Source organism: Dromaius novaehollandiae, chromosome 2, assembly GCF_036370855.1.
Source record: "Dromaius novaehollandiae isolate bDroNov1 chromosome 2, bDroNov1.hap1, whole genome shotgun sequence".
NCBI classification, from domain to species: domain Eukaryota; kingdom Metazoa; phylum Chordata; class Aves; order Casuariiformes; family Dromaiidae; genus Dromaius; species Dromaius novaehollandiae.
The window spans coordinates 23,488,722-23,505,910 of record NC_088099.1 but is presented as its reverse complement, the minus strand read 5'-3'; the positions used below and the strand labels follow the sequence as shown (position 1 = coordinate 23,505,910).

General features: G+C 39.6%; 1 protein-coding gene across 3 annotated transcripts in view; it reads right to left on the bottom strand.

The window, feature by feature from the left end:
- CUBN (cubilin) overlaps positions 1–17,189 on the bottom strand; it is a 152,286-nt gene that overhangs the window by 30,024 nt on the left and 105,073 nt on the right. For all 3 annotated transcript variants that reach the window (XR_010387583.1, XM_026098657.2, XM_064505984.1), the window contains 6 exons: positions 14,209–14,358; positions 13,233–13,354; positions 11,081–11,306; positions 8,935–9,122; positions 6,422–6,578; positions 4,780–4,929 (listed from right to left, as the gene is read on the bottom strand). Coding sequence is in view for 2 of the 3 variants with exons in the window: in XM_026098657.2 (XP_025954442.2) it covers positions 4,780–4,929; positions 6,422–6,578; positions 8,935–9,122; positions 11,081–11,306; positions 13,233–13,354; positions 14,209–14,358 (993 nt within the window). In the remaining variant the exon portion in view is untranslated. The remainder of the gene's footprint in view (positions 1–4,779; positions 4,930–6,421; positions 6,579–8,934; positions 9,123–11,080; positions 11,307–13,232; positions 13,355–14,208; positions 14,359–17,189) is intronic.

The following is a 17,189-nucleotide window of genomic DNA, read 5'->3' as shown; positions in this document are numbered from 1 at the left end:
GAGACTCCGCGGCTGAGCTGGGGTCTCAGAGGAACGTCCCCCTTCAAGGCCACGCGGTACTTCCAGTACAAGGGCTGTAAGTTTGGGCAGGCGGGTGGCCAGCCCACGGACCTGCTGGGCCACGGGCTGGGGAGCGTGGCACCGCCATCCTGCACAGCCAGGTCCACAGCGGCACTGGCAGGACCCAGGGTGGTCTGAGGGACGTGTGGCAGGAGCTGGGAGCTCGGGCATTACACGGGGCGCATTAGGGTAGGCCACGTGGGACACGCAAGGAAGCTGGGTCAGTGCTGTCAGTGAGAAAGACAGCACACACATCAACGGAAAAACAAGCTTCATTAATTGTACTGTTTATAGAACAACCTGGTGGGCTTTTTTTTTCCCCATCATTTACAAGCATAAAGTAAGTGCCGCGTGTTTACGAGGTTAAGTTGTTTTGTTAGTGATCTACTAGCAGCAATGGAGTAGTTACTTAAACTGCAAAGGATTAATCAGGAATTATCTAAGCTTAACAGCAGTTGCTGGGCCTAATTTTGCAGAGGAGTGATTCCTGCAGATTGTCCAATCCAAACAAGCTATTTCCTAGTGCTGTAGAAAACAGGATAACTCGTATCGAACAGGATGGCAAATACGAATGGAGTGATAATTCTCTTTCACAGGAACGACAGAGGGACCCCAGCAGCTGGCTATGTTTTCAATCATTTCTGGAGTTTCAATTTAAAAATTCTCTCTGCTCTCCATGAAGACAATGTATTCTAATATGCTTTGCAAATATGCTAAGAGTGGAATAGGGTGCTAGTATGACCCTGATATGAGTTACTAAGATGAATGCAACAGCCTCATCAGATAACTGGTTAAATTGTTAATTATAAAATAGTTAATTAAAAATATTCTACATGTCCTACTCTAGTATAAGAATACTCAATAATGCGATAAAATTAAAAAACATGATCAGTGTTAAAATATGTAGAACTGAAAAAAATGAAATTGAGACAAGTGCAGTTTAAAAATGGGAAAGATTTGAGAAAGCAACTTAGATATCATTCTGAAAACACTTTGGAGAAAGGCATGAAGTGAAATGGATTTTTCAGCAAAGCAAAGGTCCACAACACCCATCACAAAATGTTGCTTTTCTTTGCAGCAGTGGAATGAATAAAATGGTTGTTCTAGGGCTGTGAGCAAAGGCTTCATCTCTGGCTTTGAATGCTCCATAATTTGGACCAATATCAGTTATGAATCCCTATGGATCCTGGCAGGGCTGATCACTGTTTGATCTCTAGCCTATTAACTCGTTCTCTCACTTACACTTTTCCTTAATTTCTTGCCATACTGAAATACATTATTCTGCCACTCTCCCCTAAATAATCTCCAACCTCAGGTTCCTCTACCCCATCTCCTCATGTCATACTTTCAGCGTCTAAACAGGCTCGGCACATCATCAGCAATTCTTCTCGGTGGTTCATTTCCTCTAATTCTGTCTTAGATCTTTTCTAGCCCAATTTCTGCCCCTTGCACTACAATGAAACAGCTTTTACAAGTCTCCAGAGATCTTTTCTTAGCCAGATGTCAGACCCACATCCTCTTTGGGCTGCCAGGCACTCTCCACATAGCCAGCCCCATTCTTCTTCATAAAATCTTGTCTACTAAGAGCTTCCTTCTGATATTAATATATTCTCTCCTTCAATATATCTGTGCGCATTCAATGAGACATCTCCTCTCATTTTGAAAGTAAGGAATTACAAGTCTTTTCTATTTATCCTCTTTCAAAATAGTCTATTGCAAAATGTGTCTGTTTTCTGAATTGCCTAGTAACCACTCAGAAAGCAGATACAGGAGACTCAAAAATGAGGCTGTGACCCTATCTCATATTGCAAAATTACAGTTGCATGGTTTTTTTTTTTTTGTAAAGGAGAAATAAACAAGTTATTAAAACAAGGTTGACGTGGTTTCAACACAATGTGGTTGTTTTGTATGGAAAGAGTATAAATACTGCAGAAATATGAAAGTAGATATTGCAGGAGGCCCCCACCCACGTCCCCTTATTTTCCATGATCTGGAACTCAGGAGAGTATTACAGCCATGTAATATGCTACCATAGCTGTCCTACAGGTGTGCTTGTAGGGAAGTTCATCTGAATAAAGATTGTGAACAAAAAACAGATGTGATTACCTACTTCTGAGATATTAAGTCTACTAAACATAGATAAGGTTTTTGGACTAATTCTAATATTTTAGCTTTGCCTAGACCTTTGATCCCAGGAGTAAGGAGAGATGTAGGACTATGTTTTATCACTGTCACAGAAAGACTTAGAAAACAAATTCACCCCATTTGTGTGGTCCTTTATAAAATAACCAAGCACAATATAGGAGTTACGGAAGCAAACTGCAACCTTTGTAGTTTCACAAAACTATCTTTTTCACTTTAGTATAGGAGAAGATAAATCTGGATGATAAATCTAAATTAGATGTCTATTTTCAGATGGTCAAAGTCAGCCAAAAATGTCATTTCTACCTACCAGGATTTAGATTAAATTTTGATCATAAAACCAACAAATGCAGTTTCCTCCAGCTCTCTCTTGCTCTGTATTGTTACTTGCTATATTTAATGCTTAATACATATTTAATATTTACTACATGCATGTCATATTCATTTGATTCCAGATATTGGCATTATTTCATTGCTATGGATGAACTGCATCATTTGGAGGCATCCTTTATAATCGGAACAGCCGCCTCATCATAACTGAAAACACACTACTTTATAGCAGAAATCTGTGATTAACCAATCAAGTCATTTTATTTTGTAGCAATGTGTCACTGCACTACAGCCAATTGCCTTCTGTCTTCTAATTTTCTGGAAAACATATCTCAACCAGTTAAAAGTCAATGAGATATGTACACCTTACAGGCACTATTTTGAATACTTCGTTTTGTTACTAAACAACCATGAAAAAAACAATTGGATTTCTTTTGAGATAGGTAGTAAATTGTGCTAATTGGACATGCATCTAAACTATAAATACCCAACCCAGAACACCTGTACTGGTATGTTTAAGAATTTAAAAGGCCACACTCAGCAACAACCTAAGCAGGTGCAATGCTTCCTTGCCCATGGAATAGCTGGAAATGGCTCTAACAGATGCTGCCAAACACTGTCCTGCCTTTGCAAAAGAGCTATGGGACTTCATGCTGAAAACCCTTAGGCACATGTGCTAAACAGATTCAGTGGGACTGCTGAACACGTTTTCACATCTGCATGATAGTTTGCAAGATGGTGGTTTCAGTCGTCTTTCCCATTTAAACACAGGTAATTTCTCTTTGCTACTGGGTTATATTTTAAGACTTTGTGAAGAATACATTAATAATCAGCTATAGCAGACTGTCATACTTCCTCTTTTATAACCAGATGTCCTTTAGCTCACATCCTAATTTCTTTTCTTTCATGTGACTAAGGATTTTGGTTTCTGTAGCCTGAGGAAGCCTGTAACAATAAAGGAGCAAACTGTCCTGCAAGAAATAGATCTACATAAATATTAAAGGCATTCTATGTTTATTATGTTGGTATCACTTACCTCTTTGCTTTAATCTTTTTAATAACAACTTGAATCCATTTATAAAGTAACTGAATGCACAAACAGAATACAGAACAGTAATGTGTATATACACACAGATGTCAGAATAGGCCTATTTTGATTCAGCCTAATGTTTTGGTGTGTCTACTGATCCTGCAGAATAATAGTGTCTTCTATGTGAAGAAATCATGTAATTTCTGTGGTCTCTCTCTCTCTATATATATATGTATATATTATTCTCAAAATAGTAGTTTGTACTAGGAGGGTGAACAAAAGGTTTCAGATGAAATCATAATCAAATCAAATCTTTGTCTCAGACCTAAATTAAGTTTGGACTAGAATATTTTTGAAATCCAAAACAGTTTGAAAACTTCAGAAGACAAGAAGCCTGACTACTGACTTTGTGATTTGGTCTGGAAAAAAAAAAAATCAAATTACCCACCAAGCCTCAGTAACAGATTATTCAAATATCTCTTTGTCCAGGTGACTTTAACAGAACAAATTTAGATGACCTCAAAATATATCGTGCCACCCAAATAGTTTGTACATACTGATTCCTCTGTGTTATCATGACATCTCCATCCATAAAAATTTGATCCTATCAAAGTCAGGAAAGTTTGACCATTCACACCAACGAGACCATGATATTATATCTGGTCTTTCTTGGCCAAATACTAGCAACCTTGAAAATCTCAAGAGGGGCTTTTTTGCTCATGGGTAAGGACAGGATAACAACTTTTGTAGTTTTTCAGCTACTGTAGTCTTTCACCTAATTTCACAAAGCAGTTTCACAAATATTATTTAGATGTTCTTACATCGTTGTATAACACCTAAGTATATTTATACCTATTTTATCAGTTAGGGCAACAGAAGCACTGAAAAGCAAAGCAGCTGGCCTGAGATCACAAAGTGAGTCAGTGGCAAAAGAAGAAAAAAAAAAGGCAGGAACAAACATCCAAATTGGCTGTGGTCAATCTTATACTCTAACTACCTGGCAGACTCCCCACTTAATCGCTGCAAGATATTCATCAACAGATGAGCTTTATCTTCCACTCTTCTGGAACACTTCACTGACACAAAGCTGAACTACTGCAAATTAATGCTGTAACTGTTTATCTGTCAGAATGGACCAGCAAATTAAAGTATCAATCATTTTCCATGCATAAGATTACACCTCATAGCACATACTGGAATTATGAAGAAGCAGTTACCTTCCAAGTGGAAAGTCTCAAACTCTAGGACCACCAGTGACTGTGGTCCCTGATCAATGACGTAACTGCAGTTCAAGTTGTTGTCATACTGACTAGGGTAGTTAGGAGATACAATATGACCTGCGGGGCCAGTGAAATTCACTCCACATCCTGCAAATGGAAATAAATGACAAACGGTTATAATCCCAAGCGGCAACTTCATTCTGGTTTTGCAGTAACAAAGCCACTCATGTACACAAGCACCTCCTCCCTCCTTAAGAGGTTAGTCAAATAGCCAAGGAAAGTAATACATAGCCTGAAAACAAAAGTGGGTCTTACACAAGCACACAGTAGCATTTTGGGGAAACACAGGGCCTTCCTGCCTCCAGTCTCACACAGTATCTCGATGAGTTGTGGCTAAGGCTGGGCTGTAGTCACCAGCCCTACTGACTAGAAGGACGCAGCACTACTATTCTTATGGTTCTGGAGCCTGCACATTTCAAAGTCACTTAAGACAAGTGTAGCTCATTTGAAAATCCCTGTGTTCGCCCAAGTGGTGGCATTCATGCTTCCTGCCTGACAGGCAGCCAGGCCGTCTCCCTACTACTTTGCCAGATGCAGAGGGGCAGGAGAGGGTAGGCACCCTCCATTTCTAAAGCAGACAGAATTGTTCATTTTCATGGAGCTCATTCTGACCCAAACAACTGGCATGTCCCTTGGGGTTTCTTTTTATTTTAAGCTATAGGCTTAAAACAGAGCTGTATATAGTAATATACTAGTATAAAATTAGAAACAGGCATATATAGCCTGTGATTGCCTCCACTGAGAGGTTTGCACTTCACTGTTAGTTGGTACTGACAACAGTGCAGGCACTGTAAAATCAAAAGCAGCTTCAGTTCAGAATTCATTGTACTTCAGTAGTGTCTTATTTTAAGCACTTAATTTCCTGCTGTTTTAATCTGAATCCAGTGAAGGGTAGGTGGTTTGCTTTGGCAGCAACGTATAAAAAGACCCCCCCCCCCCCCAAAATGACTGAAACTGAGCAGCATCTCCTACACTTCCAGTGGGTTTGATCCGCACAAAGCACATGTCATCGTGAAGCAAATGGAGAGGCCATCCCAAGAAATGCCACTCGAGACTTAGAAATTGCAAATACAACAACAAAGCTAAGCAAAGGCCAGACCAGATGTTGAGGAGTCATTTCTCCTCCTGAGAACAGTTTATGTGAAGGACATGGGCTATCCCATACGCAAGAGCAAGTACCACAGTTTCAGCATGTACTTTGAAAAAAGAATAGAGTTAAAAATTATGAAATGAGGAACAGATCCTTTTTCCTCTTTCAAGGAGATTATAGCTTTAGCTTCCAAACAGCCTAACTGCGGAGAAACAAACCCTTAAAATTTAAAGCCTATTCATTTCTTTTCAGCACACTAAAAAGGCAGAGATGGCTAAGAATAGCTACAAAGTTGCAAGGGGGTTTTGGCAAGTCCCAGCGGTGGGGCACGCAGCAGCTCCACTGCATTCAGTAAGGGAACTCTTGCGTTCGAAAGCCGGGCAGAGGTGTCAGCGTCTTGCTGGACTGTGGTATGATTTGCTACACAGACAAATAAAGCTAATCCAAAATGGACTACTAGAGCAGCCAACTGGCTTTAACGTCACTTACTGCTTATGAAAGATGCAGAGAAACCTTGCCCAGGAGCATCCTGAGACTGAAATACTGTAGTTATCACATTGTTTGGAGCAACAACAGGGTCAGGAGCTGAACTTCCACATCCTGTGGTTAACAAAGCCTCTTCTTCATCACCATTTCCTCTCCACACCTGAGAAGCCCAGATTGGAAATGGTTTAGTGCTTTCAAAGCCTACACAGTTTGTGGAAACACATTACCAGGAATTACACATGCAATTAATTGTCCTTCCCGTAGACTTAGGGTGGGATTCATCTCGCACTGAAACTTAGACATCCACACTGGAGCTAATCAATCTTTGTTCACATTAGAGTCAGTGGAGACAAAAAGAATTCTCCAAGGAGTGAGTCACAGAATAACATAGGTGGCCAGGGGCCTTGGAAGAGCACCTGGAGGTCATCTTGTCCAACCCCGCTGCAAGCAGGGCCAACGTAGATCAGGTCCAGGCACCTGGAGAGAAACACTTTATGTGCCTCATTGCCTACCTCCATTTTGTCTCTGCTAACTTATCTCCATACACTCTATCCATATGAATACCTATGTATACAGTGAAATATTGAATGCAATCCTTACGCTATTCATAAGTCCATAAAACCCAAGCTATCATGCTAGGTTAGTATAGAGCTCCAGATTGGAAGGTCTGGATCCTTGATATCTAGTCTTGCTAATCAAAAATTGTTCCAGCTATTATGTTGCATTCACTTGTTTAACAACAAGCATCAAATGATATAGGGAGTTAAAAAAAATATTTTTTCACAAAAAATTGTAATAGGAAAAATATGGTATTTTTTATCCTACTTCAACTGCACCAATAGCCAATATACAGCCAAGCAAACCATACATTCACGAAGCACATTCAGGCTTAACTTTAAGTAGGTATTCAAGTGAAAACCCATTCAAGTAATTATTTGAGCATGTACTTCAGGCTCACACTTTAAGCACTGAATTTCAGCACACATAAAATGAAACATATGCATGAGTGTTTGATGTTCCTGCGTGCATAAATCATTTCCAGAATGGGGATGTTTATTGCCAAGGACTTAAAAATTCTACTCTAGGAAAAAGTAAAAAAGGATTTACTGTAATAATACATTTATTTTGCATCAGTGTGTTTTACTGGTCTCATACCAAAAATACATAAGAAACAAATAATGTTTGATTTTAAAAATAATATCTTTAAAAAGAAATCTGAGTGGAACTAGAACAATGATAGAAAACTGTGATTGCTCTAAGCAACCATCCTAGGCAAAAGTTAGCCAAAGGTTAGTCTGTAAGTATAGGCATATGAATAAGCTCATTCATCTGGCCAGGTGTTTGGGTCAGTGGATGCTCAAAGGATTAATATAAACAATCCATGGCCTGGCCAAGATTTTGCAAAGTCACTATTGATTTTGGATTCCTCTCTTTCTGGCTGCTCAACTTGGAATACAGGGGAGAAATTTATGCCTGCTCAGCAGTTTCTGATATCCAGAGACCTTCACACATTTCAAACTGGACACTCAGAAATGGAGGCAGACATCATCAGTAATTTCAGATTTTTCTCTAAGGGCTGAATCTCCAATTGACACAGTTTTGGCTGTTTAAAATCAGCTGTGCAAACAACATTCAGGACAGTTTAGAAATCTGAATTTAAAGCACCTTTATTGGGTAGCAGGAAGACTTGTTATATATTAGTGAAACTTTATTGCAACATATTACAGCAATTAATCAGAGGAGCAGCCTTTGAAAACACAAATTTGATAATTATTTTTTTCACAGCCTTCAAACACGAGTGCTCTTGAAGTTTGTAAGCAACTAGGTATAGATCAGATGTACAGCTGTTCAAGCCTTCCTACATGTTGTCAATTATGTTTGCCCTTTATTGCAAGTGGGAGTTGTACTGCTATGGAGAAAATGAACACAAAACCACTGAACATATGCCGAATGCCTGAGAAAAAAATTACACTGAAAAATTCAAAGCATGTCCACTCTGTTCTATTGCCTTGAAAACAAGTGGCTCTTGACAACCTATGAAGGATAAGAATGCTATCTTTGTTCTTTGAGATAAAAAAAGAAGGATTAGTACAATTTGGACAGCTTATACACATTTATAAAGAAGTTTTGCAGAATGATAGTGTCACATTCATGGTTTTTTACTCATTGGAATAATTGAAAAGGCCTTTTCATTACAGTATATTTTCTCATTGTTTCCTGGTTCTGAAGCTATATATATACAGCTTTTTTCATATTGTTCATTTTTGAGACATCATATAGGGTGAGGGGACCCTTCTGAATAGGTGGAGCCTCAAGTGCTGGTAAAAATTAAAAGAAACACAAGCCAATTCTTGAAGCAAATTAAAAAATGACTGTAGCATACAAGGACTTTAATTCATATTTCCTGGATTTTATGTCTTAACATTCCTAACAATGACACGATTGCAAAACAGGATTCTGGAATCATGACTACTTTAAGTACTGCTCTGCTGAACTCACACCAATATTTAATTTACCTTCACATAACTGCTCTGGCAGCTTCCACTGCTATCTGGGATCTGGAAGATACTGTGAAAGTTCATCTCCAAGTGTTTGCTTTCATGTGTAATGATGGTCCACGTGCATCTGGTGTTTATGGGAAAGTTTTGAGGCCAATGAGGAGACTTGATCACCCCATTATCTGAATGAATGATTCCACCACATCCTAGAGAGAATAGCAACAGGTGAGAGATGCTCAAAGTATCTGCTGCTGGTGCTCCCAAAGTACTCAGCTTTGAATGGCTGCTTGCCTCTGTGGCCGCAAGAGCGAGAGTGCCCTAGCACCTGTTCAGCCTTCATTTACCCCTCTATTGCTTATTTTTCATTCTCCTACCCCTGCAGCAAAGAGGTAGTTACACTCCAGAGGAGGTCTCTCTTTGTGCTTCGATTTCTCTTTCTCGTGAGTTCCTTCTGCATGCCAGTTTTGCTTTGGTCCATCTGTACACTCTTGACAATTAGGAGTGACTACTGATCACAGAGAATGAAGGCCAGAAACACATCGAGGAGGAGCTTCTCTGGAGACTGTGCGAGTTCCCTCCCACACACCAGGGCAGGCACACTATGGCTGATAGCCATTCAGAGAAATGCCCTGGGGACAAAACCTCATTCTATTGCTGTATCCCAGTTTTTCTCACTTTACAACATGCAAATATTGCAGTTCCACATGTGAATCTACTCAAGCTACGTCTGTTGACCCAGGGCAAAATGACGACTTCCCTCCAGCCCAGGCAGCCCTGTGAATTGCAGTATGGAGACAGCTAAATACATGCCTTTAAAAAATTGTTAACAGATTAATTTATAAAGGGGCCCAGCTAGTCATGGCTCTATGTCAGCTCATGTCCCTATACATAGTTCAGATAAGTTGAAACATATTTGCAAATACACTGCCAAGAATAATTTACTAGGGCTATGCTACAGCACTAACAGTCTGATACTACTTCAGAGGTGATGTAGTAAGAGGATGAGTAAAGGAGAAAAAAAGCTATATAACATTCTACTTTTTTGTTTTCCATGAAAAATATATATATATCAGCTTTAAAAGGAAGATTTTATTTTTTCATTCTTCCATGTAAGGTAATAGCAATTCTGCTTAGAAGGATGTGAGGCCAAGTGTTGCTTGCACATGGAGAGTGTAAAGCCAGAGATTCTCAGTGGACAAATGCTGATGTAAGAAAGCAACTGAAAGGAAACCAAATGTTTAAGAAGAGAAATGTCCTTTCACAAAAAGGATACCGACTGCATACATTGCATATGTATGCTAATGCCTACCACACCGATGAAGGATTTTATGCATGAAATCCCAGTAACAACAGGAAGAAGTGTCAAAACCTGCTTAAATGACACAGACACTCCAGTATATATTCGCGCAAGCCCAAACTATTGATATACTATTTTATAAGGACACTCCGAGAGGAAAGTTACCACCCTTCAACTGAGGTACGACTGACCACATGAAAACTACTAGGTAGTTAACTAATGGAAATTCAATCTGTGTCAGCCAGAAGGATTGCAGCTCTCAGTTACCTTATCTTTTTCATCCAAAGAGATGATAATTTCAACAGAGGGGAGGTAGCTCCTTAAAATTCACCAATTCAATCACGTAAGTGTACCACCTTCAAAAGTGTAACAACATCTCCATTGAAGTGGAAGAGTTTTAAGGCTGTTGAGTCAAACATGTTCTTCAAAAAGTTCTGCCTGCCCCTCTGTTTTGAACCTGACTTCTTTCTAGTTTTAAGTGTTTAAACAAACCAAATTGTGAAACAAACATAATTTGAGAAATGAAATGTTCCATAGCCTCTGACATTAGATACCATTGCTGGCAGCATAACGAGCATGGTATCATTTTACAGACATCGAGAATCTGCCAGTAGGAGGCTTAAGAAGTAAATATCAGTCCAAATTTGATTTCATTGTATGAGATCAGAAGACACTGGTTTAATACTTGACTATTTTAGCCCTAGCTTCTCTGAGGAATGCTGAAGATGTTAACAGGTATTTCTTTTGTTCTGTAATGCAAACTTACTTAAAGAGAGGGAGCCCTGTTTCACATTGCGTCTGAAAAGTGCTAAATAGGCATGATGTACTGCTATGTTAGACCAAAGAAAAAACAATTTTTTCTCTTACCTAGAGGTTCTGCTGTCCACGTTGCATAAAAGCCACCTCCTTGCACTGAATGGTCAGAGTTAAAGATCACAACTAGCTTGCTAGAACCAGACTGAATAGTCCCAGGCGATGTATATCCACAATACTGTCCTATGACAGGAGACCCCGGAGAGCCACCATTCAGGATAGTAAGAGAGTCCCACTTACAGAGTGAGTGACTTTCAAGGTGGAAGGCTGTAAAAGTAAGCTGTAACACACAAAAACAACATTCAGGACTTAACACAACTGGCAGAGGGGTTAGAGCAATCCCAGCCAGATCCCACAGCCATCCCGCCACAATGATTTCTGAATGTGCTCAGCTGTCTGACCCTCACTTCACCTTCATGCTTTCCTGCAAATGCTGCTTGAAATCTCGCTGTTATAAGTAACAGCAGCTACTTAGCATGAGGAGAGAAATGTAAGATGAACACACAGGTTCAAAACTGGTATTAATGGGAGTTAACAGTATGTTTAAAGTTAAGTACGTGTTTCAGAAATGCCTTGGATGTGCACTGGTGTTGAACCACTTTCCTGATCTCAAGGCTTCTGGTCTTGAAATCTTAACTTACACATTCAAATATGAATAGCTACTTAAGCAGAGAGCCTGGGATTTTTTTCTCCTATCATTTTGAATCAGAATACTTAATGGTTGCTGAAAATAATGCTGGTTTCCCTTCAACCTGAGAGAAACAGTTGCATGGCTGGTTCCTGCAGGCCTGGATACATCACGTAAATAGACTGGGCTGTGCAGGCAGCTACTGCCACTCTCTCTATCCCACACTGAACCTATTTGTCCTTGGAGTGCTGCACACTGGTGGGATTTCCAGTTCAAAGATTTAGATCTGCTGATCAAGTAGACTCCTGGATTTGTTGATGTTGCAGTATTGACGTACACTAACGACTGCCTGGCCCTCTTTCAATAAGGTATTATTGCTAGTTTCCAGAGCTGGGATCTTTGTGGAAAAGTTTAGCATGTACATAGTACTTCTCCCTGTAATTTTTGCATGTATTCATCTCCAAAAGAGCTCTACCTGAGGCAAAGAGCAAATACAGACAAATTTAGCTCAAATGGTTTAAGTCTGGAAGTTTGCCAGTAACTGAAACTGGCAACTTATAATGGAAAAGGTTAGTCTGCCTTCACTGAGGGTGCTACTGCTCAGTCTTCTTACAAAAAAAACTTTACTTACATATGATTAAGATTAGTTCAGGTATAAATAAATCTGTGGAATAAACAGAGATTTTGTGTTGTACTGAGATCTTCCTGTATTCTCTGAAAATGAGCAAGTGCCTAGGTAGTTATCGAAAGATCATGCAGCAGAATAGTTAGGACTGTGGGTTTGCGTTTATAAGAAGTATCTGTAGTTGCAAATGAGAAAAATACAATACGGAAATTAATGAAAAACACTAAATATGAAACTGTGGTGTGTTTTCCAAAATTGCTTTTCAGGTGTTTTTCCTGATCGAGACCCGAAATGTCACTGACTGGGTCTGTTGTCCAAAGGATCAGTCAGAGAATTCAATGAGTGATGTTTAGCACTGCTTGGTCATAAAAGTGCTTAAATTGGCCCCTTGGCATTTTGGCTAAAGGAAGTGGCACAGATGGATTGGGCTGGTACCACAGGCAGCCCATTAGTAGTCCCTGGAAAACAAGAGTACCCTCTCATTGATGTAATTTGTACAGGCAAGCACATTCAATTCCAGATTAACCATTAAGACCCAGAACTAACTTTACAGCGGCTTGTAACTTTTCTGCAGAGGTGCAAACACTTTCAGTGCTGGTGTATTCTCATGAGTGAATACTTCTCCAGGAACATTTGACAACATGAGCTATTTTAATACCCTACACACAGAAAGTCATTGCTTTAAAGGAAAAATCCGTCTTAGGGTCTTAGGGAAAAATTATGCCTTAGGGTCAAGTTTCATTAGAATCTTTCTGTCTTTTAGAAAAGAACAGTCTAGGTTGGTTGTATTATCTTTATGTTTCCCCATGTTCCCTACATAAGACCGATGGTGAGATTTTTTATTTCTTCACATTTCCCATTTTCCAAATTTTTAAAACCTTTCCCTCCAGACTCAGGGGTTGTTATTCACAGCCAGCTGCATTCACAGGGCTCTACAGCATTGTGTTACTCACAGTGATGGTTTCACCTTCAGGGGCTTCCAACAGCCAGGAGCAGCGGTTCAGGTTGCTATAAGGCTCTGGGTAGTTAGGACTTGAGATAACTCCACTTTCACCTGACTGTATACCACCACAGGCTGAAGAAAAGATAACAGTTCCTTATATTTTAAAACTGAACACTGTAAGCAATTGACTGGAATATCATTGAGCTTGAAATAGTACTAAAACATATTTAAGTAGGACTGATACAGGTAATGATAATCAATTCACTTGGGAAAATCCAAGATTTAAAATATTTTTCACTGAGTAGTAAGTAAATAGATTCAGTGACCTTGAAGTTTGTATTTATTCTGACACTTACTATAGCTTTGCAAAACCTTTCACAGCTGACACTTAGAGCTGCCTCTTCTACCTTATCTTCCATTTACTTATCTGAAACACCTAACTAAACTGGAGCCATTCCCAGACCAACACAATCAAGTCAAAAAGTTGCTGATGTGTCCAGATAAGCACCAAGGCTAAACTCAGCTGTGACAGGAAGAACAGTTGCGCTGGCCCGTAAATGGCAAAGTGGTGTAATTTGCACTGATAGGGCTTTGAGTGGGTTTCAAAATGAGTGCAAAGGTTCAAGCAGCAGAATGCGTCTCAGCCGTGCTAGCATTCTGGAGGCCTATTTGGAGTAACTCAGACTTGGCTCATGTTACCTGTTATGTTCCTATTCCCAAGAGCAACCAGCTGTCCCGAGTGTTGCACTGCATTGCAAAAACTCAAATGCAGTTCAGAGAACGGGAACAGTGAGGCAGAAAATAAATCTGAAATTTCAATTGCTAGCATATGTTTCCCTGAACTGGATATAAATAGTGGTGGGCCCTGTGTAATTTCTGAGGACCTCTTTGAGAACTGATCCCGTAGTGTGAATTCCCAGTATCACCAGATGAATGGCAACATTCCCCAAAACTGCCTCAGCCACTGAGTCAATCATGTCATTTACCTTCAAACGTGTAATGGGCTGAGAATCCTTTATCTTCTGTGTTTTCATCACTCACAAAGTGTACCCAGATCCTGGGAGCAGCTATTACTAGTGGCACAGATGGTGTGGCCTGGCCACAGAGTTTGGCTATTAGTTCGCCATCAGCATCCCCTGAGTAAAAAAAAAAAATAGTTTTTGAATCCTAAAATAACTGCAGTAACTGAAAGGAATACATGCATTCACATGAATATATGCAAAATAAACAAGGAACCATACATTTAATTTCATTTTGATTATAAAATAGGAAAGTATATACACTGTACTTAATAACTGACTATTTGTTTTATATTTGTAGAGTGCTGCAGTTCATTGGTGGGATCTAAATCTCTAGAATCAAGGAGTTCTCAACAAAGCTGAATTAATGATCCTTTTAAAATCTTGGGTTCTTTCTGCAATCCCACACACCTTTGTTTGGTATGACCCATCAGACATGAAAATGCAGAGACTTATTTGCAGAAGTTTGGGGGTAGGACAGGAGGAAGGGATGGCCCAGGGACCTGATCATACGGAAGTCTATTGAGCCTTCTGTTCCTGACAACCTCAGTAAAGTCCACAGAGATTCTGAGTGTTCTGACATGCAGGAAGGTGCTTCATCCATGAACAAGCTTAGTCACTGCTGTATTAATAGTGGGCATCTCGCTTCCAGTGAGCTGAACATACAGTTGAGTATGGCTAAAAAAGGTCAACATGCGCTTGAATCCTTGAAACCTAAAAGGAGAGTATGACATAGGCAGTCCCATGCCTGTGACTTTGAACGTTTGCTCATGTCAGCACAAGCTTTTACCTAGTCATGTTGGCAAATGTAATCATTTTCAGTTTTGTCTACTCAGGAGGAGAAGGAAAGTAAATGTAATGGTGTTCCTCAAAACATCCAGGCAACATCATTCCTAAATCTGCTTCTCTAATAACAGCAGGACGCTGGTCTTAAATTTACATCTGCTTTCAAAAGCAGCTCCTAGCTTCAAGCAGAGAGGCAGGCTGTTCCCACAAGGAAGGCAGCAGAGCAGGAGGGAGAAGCTTCAGGCTCTGTTCAAAGCCCTGTCACAGGTTATTCCAAGTAACATGGCTGAGTAGCTTCATATTTGTCATATACAATGACACAGCCACCTTTTAAAATGCTTTGAAGTAGAGGGATAATAAAATTCTGTTTACACAGAAAAATGGTGCAACCTGTCTTGCTACTACATGTTAACAAGCACTAAAGAAGATACTGATCTGTACTAGCAGAAGACATTCATGATAAATTACAGTTTAGGAAAAAACAGCAGTAATTTGATTATTAAAGTGTGAAGTATACTCTTCTGTTTTTGCACTTCCTATGAGGTGCCTGACTATATGACAGGAGTGACCAAGGTTACACAGTCTCTTTCTCCCAACAGTATGAAAAGGGTCTGGACACCTATCACTGCTTTCATGGATGTCCAGTTGAATGTAGATGTAGACTACTGATAAACAAAAGTGTTCTTACAATAAATGGCCAATTCTTCTGTGAGATTTGGTTCAAACTGAAGGGAATGGTCTGAAAAAACAAAATCCAGTATCCACAAAACCCAAAGAATGGTCTCCTGAACCCAAGAGCATGTTAACTGTTTATGTGCATGTTTAACTGTAGTAATATGTGCAGCTATACTAGCATGTACAGATTACATATATGTGGCTGATAATATAATAATGTTAAGCTTTACCGTATGAAATTTTAAATATTTTTTTTGTCTTTGTGGATTAAATATTACTCAGTGAATAAACAGTCTTTTCTGCCTTTTTATTTAATTTAATACCTGTATATTGTACAGGCGACTCAAAAGAATTTTATATATCTCATCTTCATTCGGTATCTCCTAGGTCACTACTACTGAACTGGATCTTTCCCCAAATTCACATCTGCTGTGTTGAGAGTCTCAAGCAGCATCTGTTGGAGTTTAGTGACCTTCTGCACCATTTGCATCTCAGTACTCGCTAAATGCTACTTGTGAGCACATGCAGCAGGATTAGGCCATTCTGCCTTTGACATAAGACTGTTCTTGTGAAACTAAAGATCCATTAGCATGGCCAAAATCAACATTACTACTTAGAGAGCTAAAACTGTGTAGAGCAAAACAAGACTATGTTTTTTTCCCCCTTTCCTTTGACTGTATTGCCTGGAGGCCTGAGGTTTACAGTGAAGTGAGCATAGTGGGAAATGATGGGTAACTGACCAGATATATTTTATCATTTCTTTTTCTCTGTTCTCTTTCTGTTATTTCCCAGCTTCAGTGCATACATGGGGGGAATTCTTAGGCTATACAGCAACATGTGCTTTTGCTCTGGCCAGAACAAACCAACACTATGCGACCAAGAGCTCTCATTCAAATGAATGCAAATAAGGATGTAACAGATTCTTGCCCTCAATCGCCCCACCTTCCAGAAACAATTTCCTAGTAAATTAGAGTCACCTCTTCCTGGGACTCACAAATATAGCCTCTCAATGAGAAGACAGCTGGAGCTTTCATACTACACTTGGCATTAGTTGAGCAATTTTCATATGACATTTCCAGTTGCTTGTTGTTGCAGATAGCTAAAGATTTTCAAATATGCAGAGATATTACTGGTGCATTAGTGCTGTGATTGTTTTCCTCTTCAATGCTTTCATCTATATTTTGTGATGCAGTATCATGGAAAATACAGATTTGTTTTTGGAGAATCACCTTATACTATACAAAAGTGGTGGTATAAAGCCCAGAGCCTGTGAATAATTAAAGCATTCTTTATTTCATTCCTGCTGTCCCTGGAAGCATCTCAGGAGCAGGGAGAGAATGGGCTGTGGATCAAAGGAACTGTTATGATGGCTCCAATCTCTCCCTAACTACCGTCTTTCAAGGGAGAGAAGGTGAAAATTCATGTCCATTGTAAAGAGAGGGTCAGATGTGTGTTGCAACCACCGATACAATTTATTCCCACAGCTA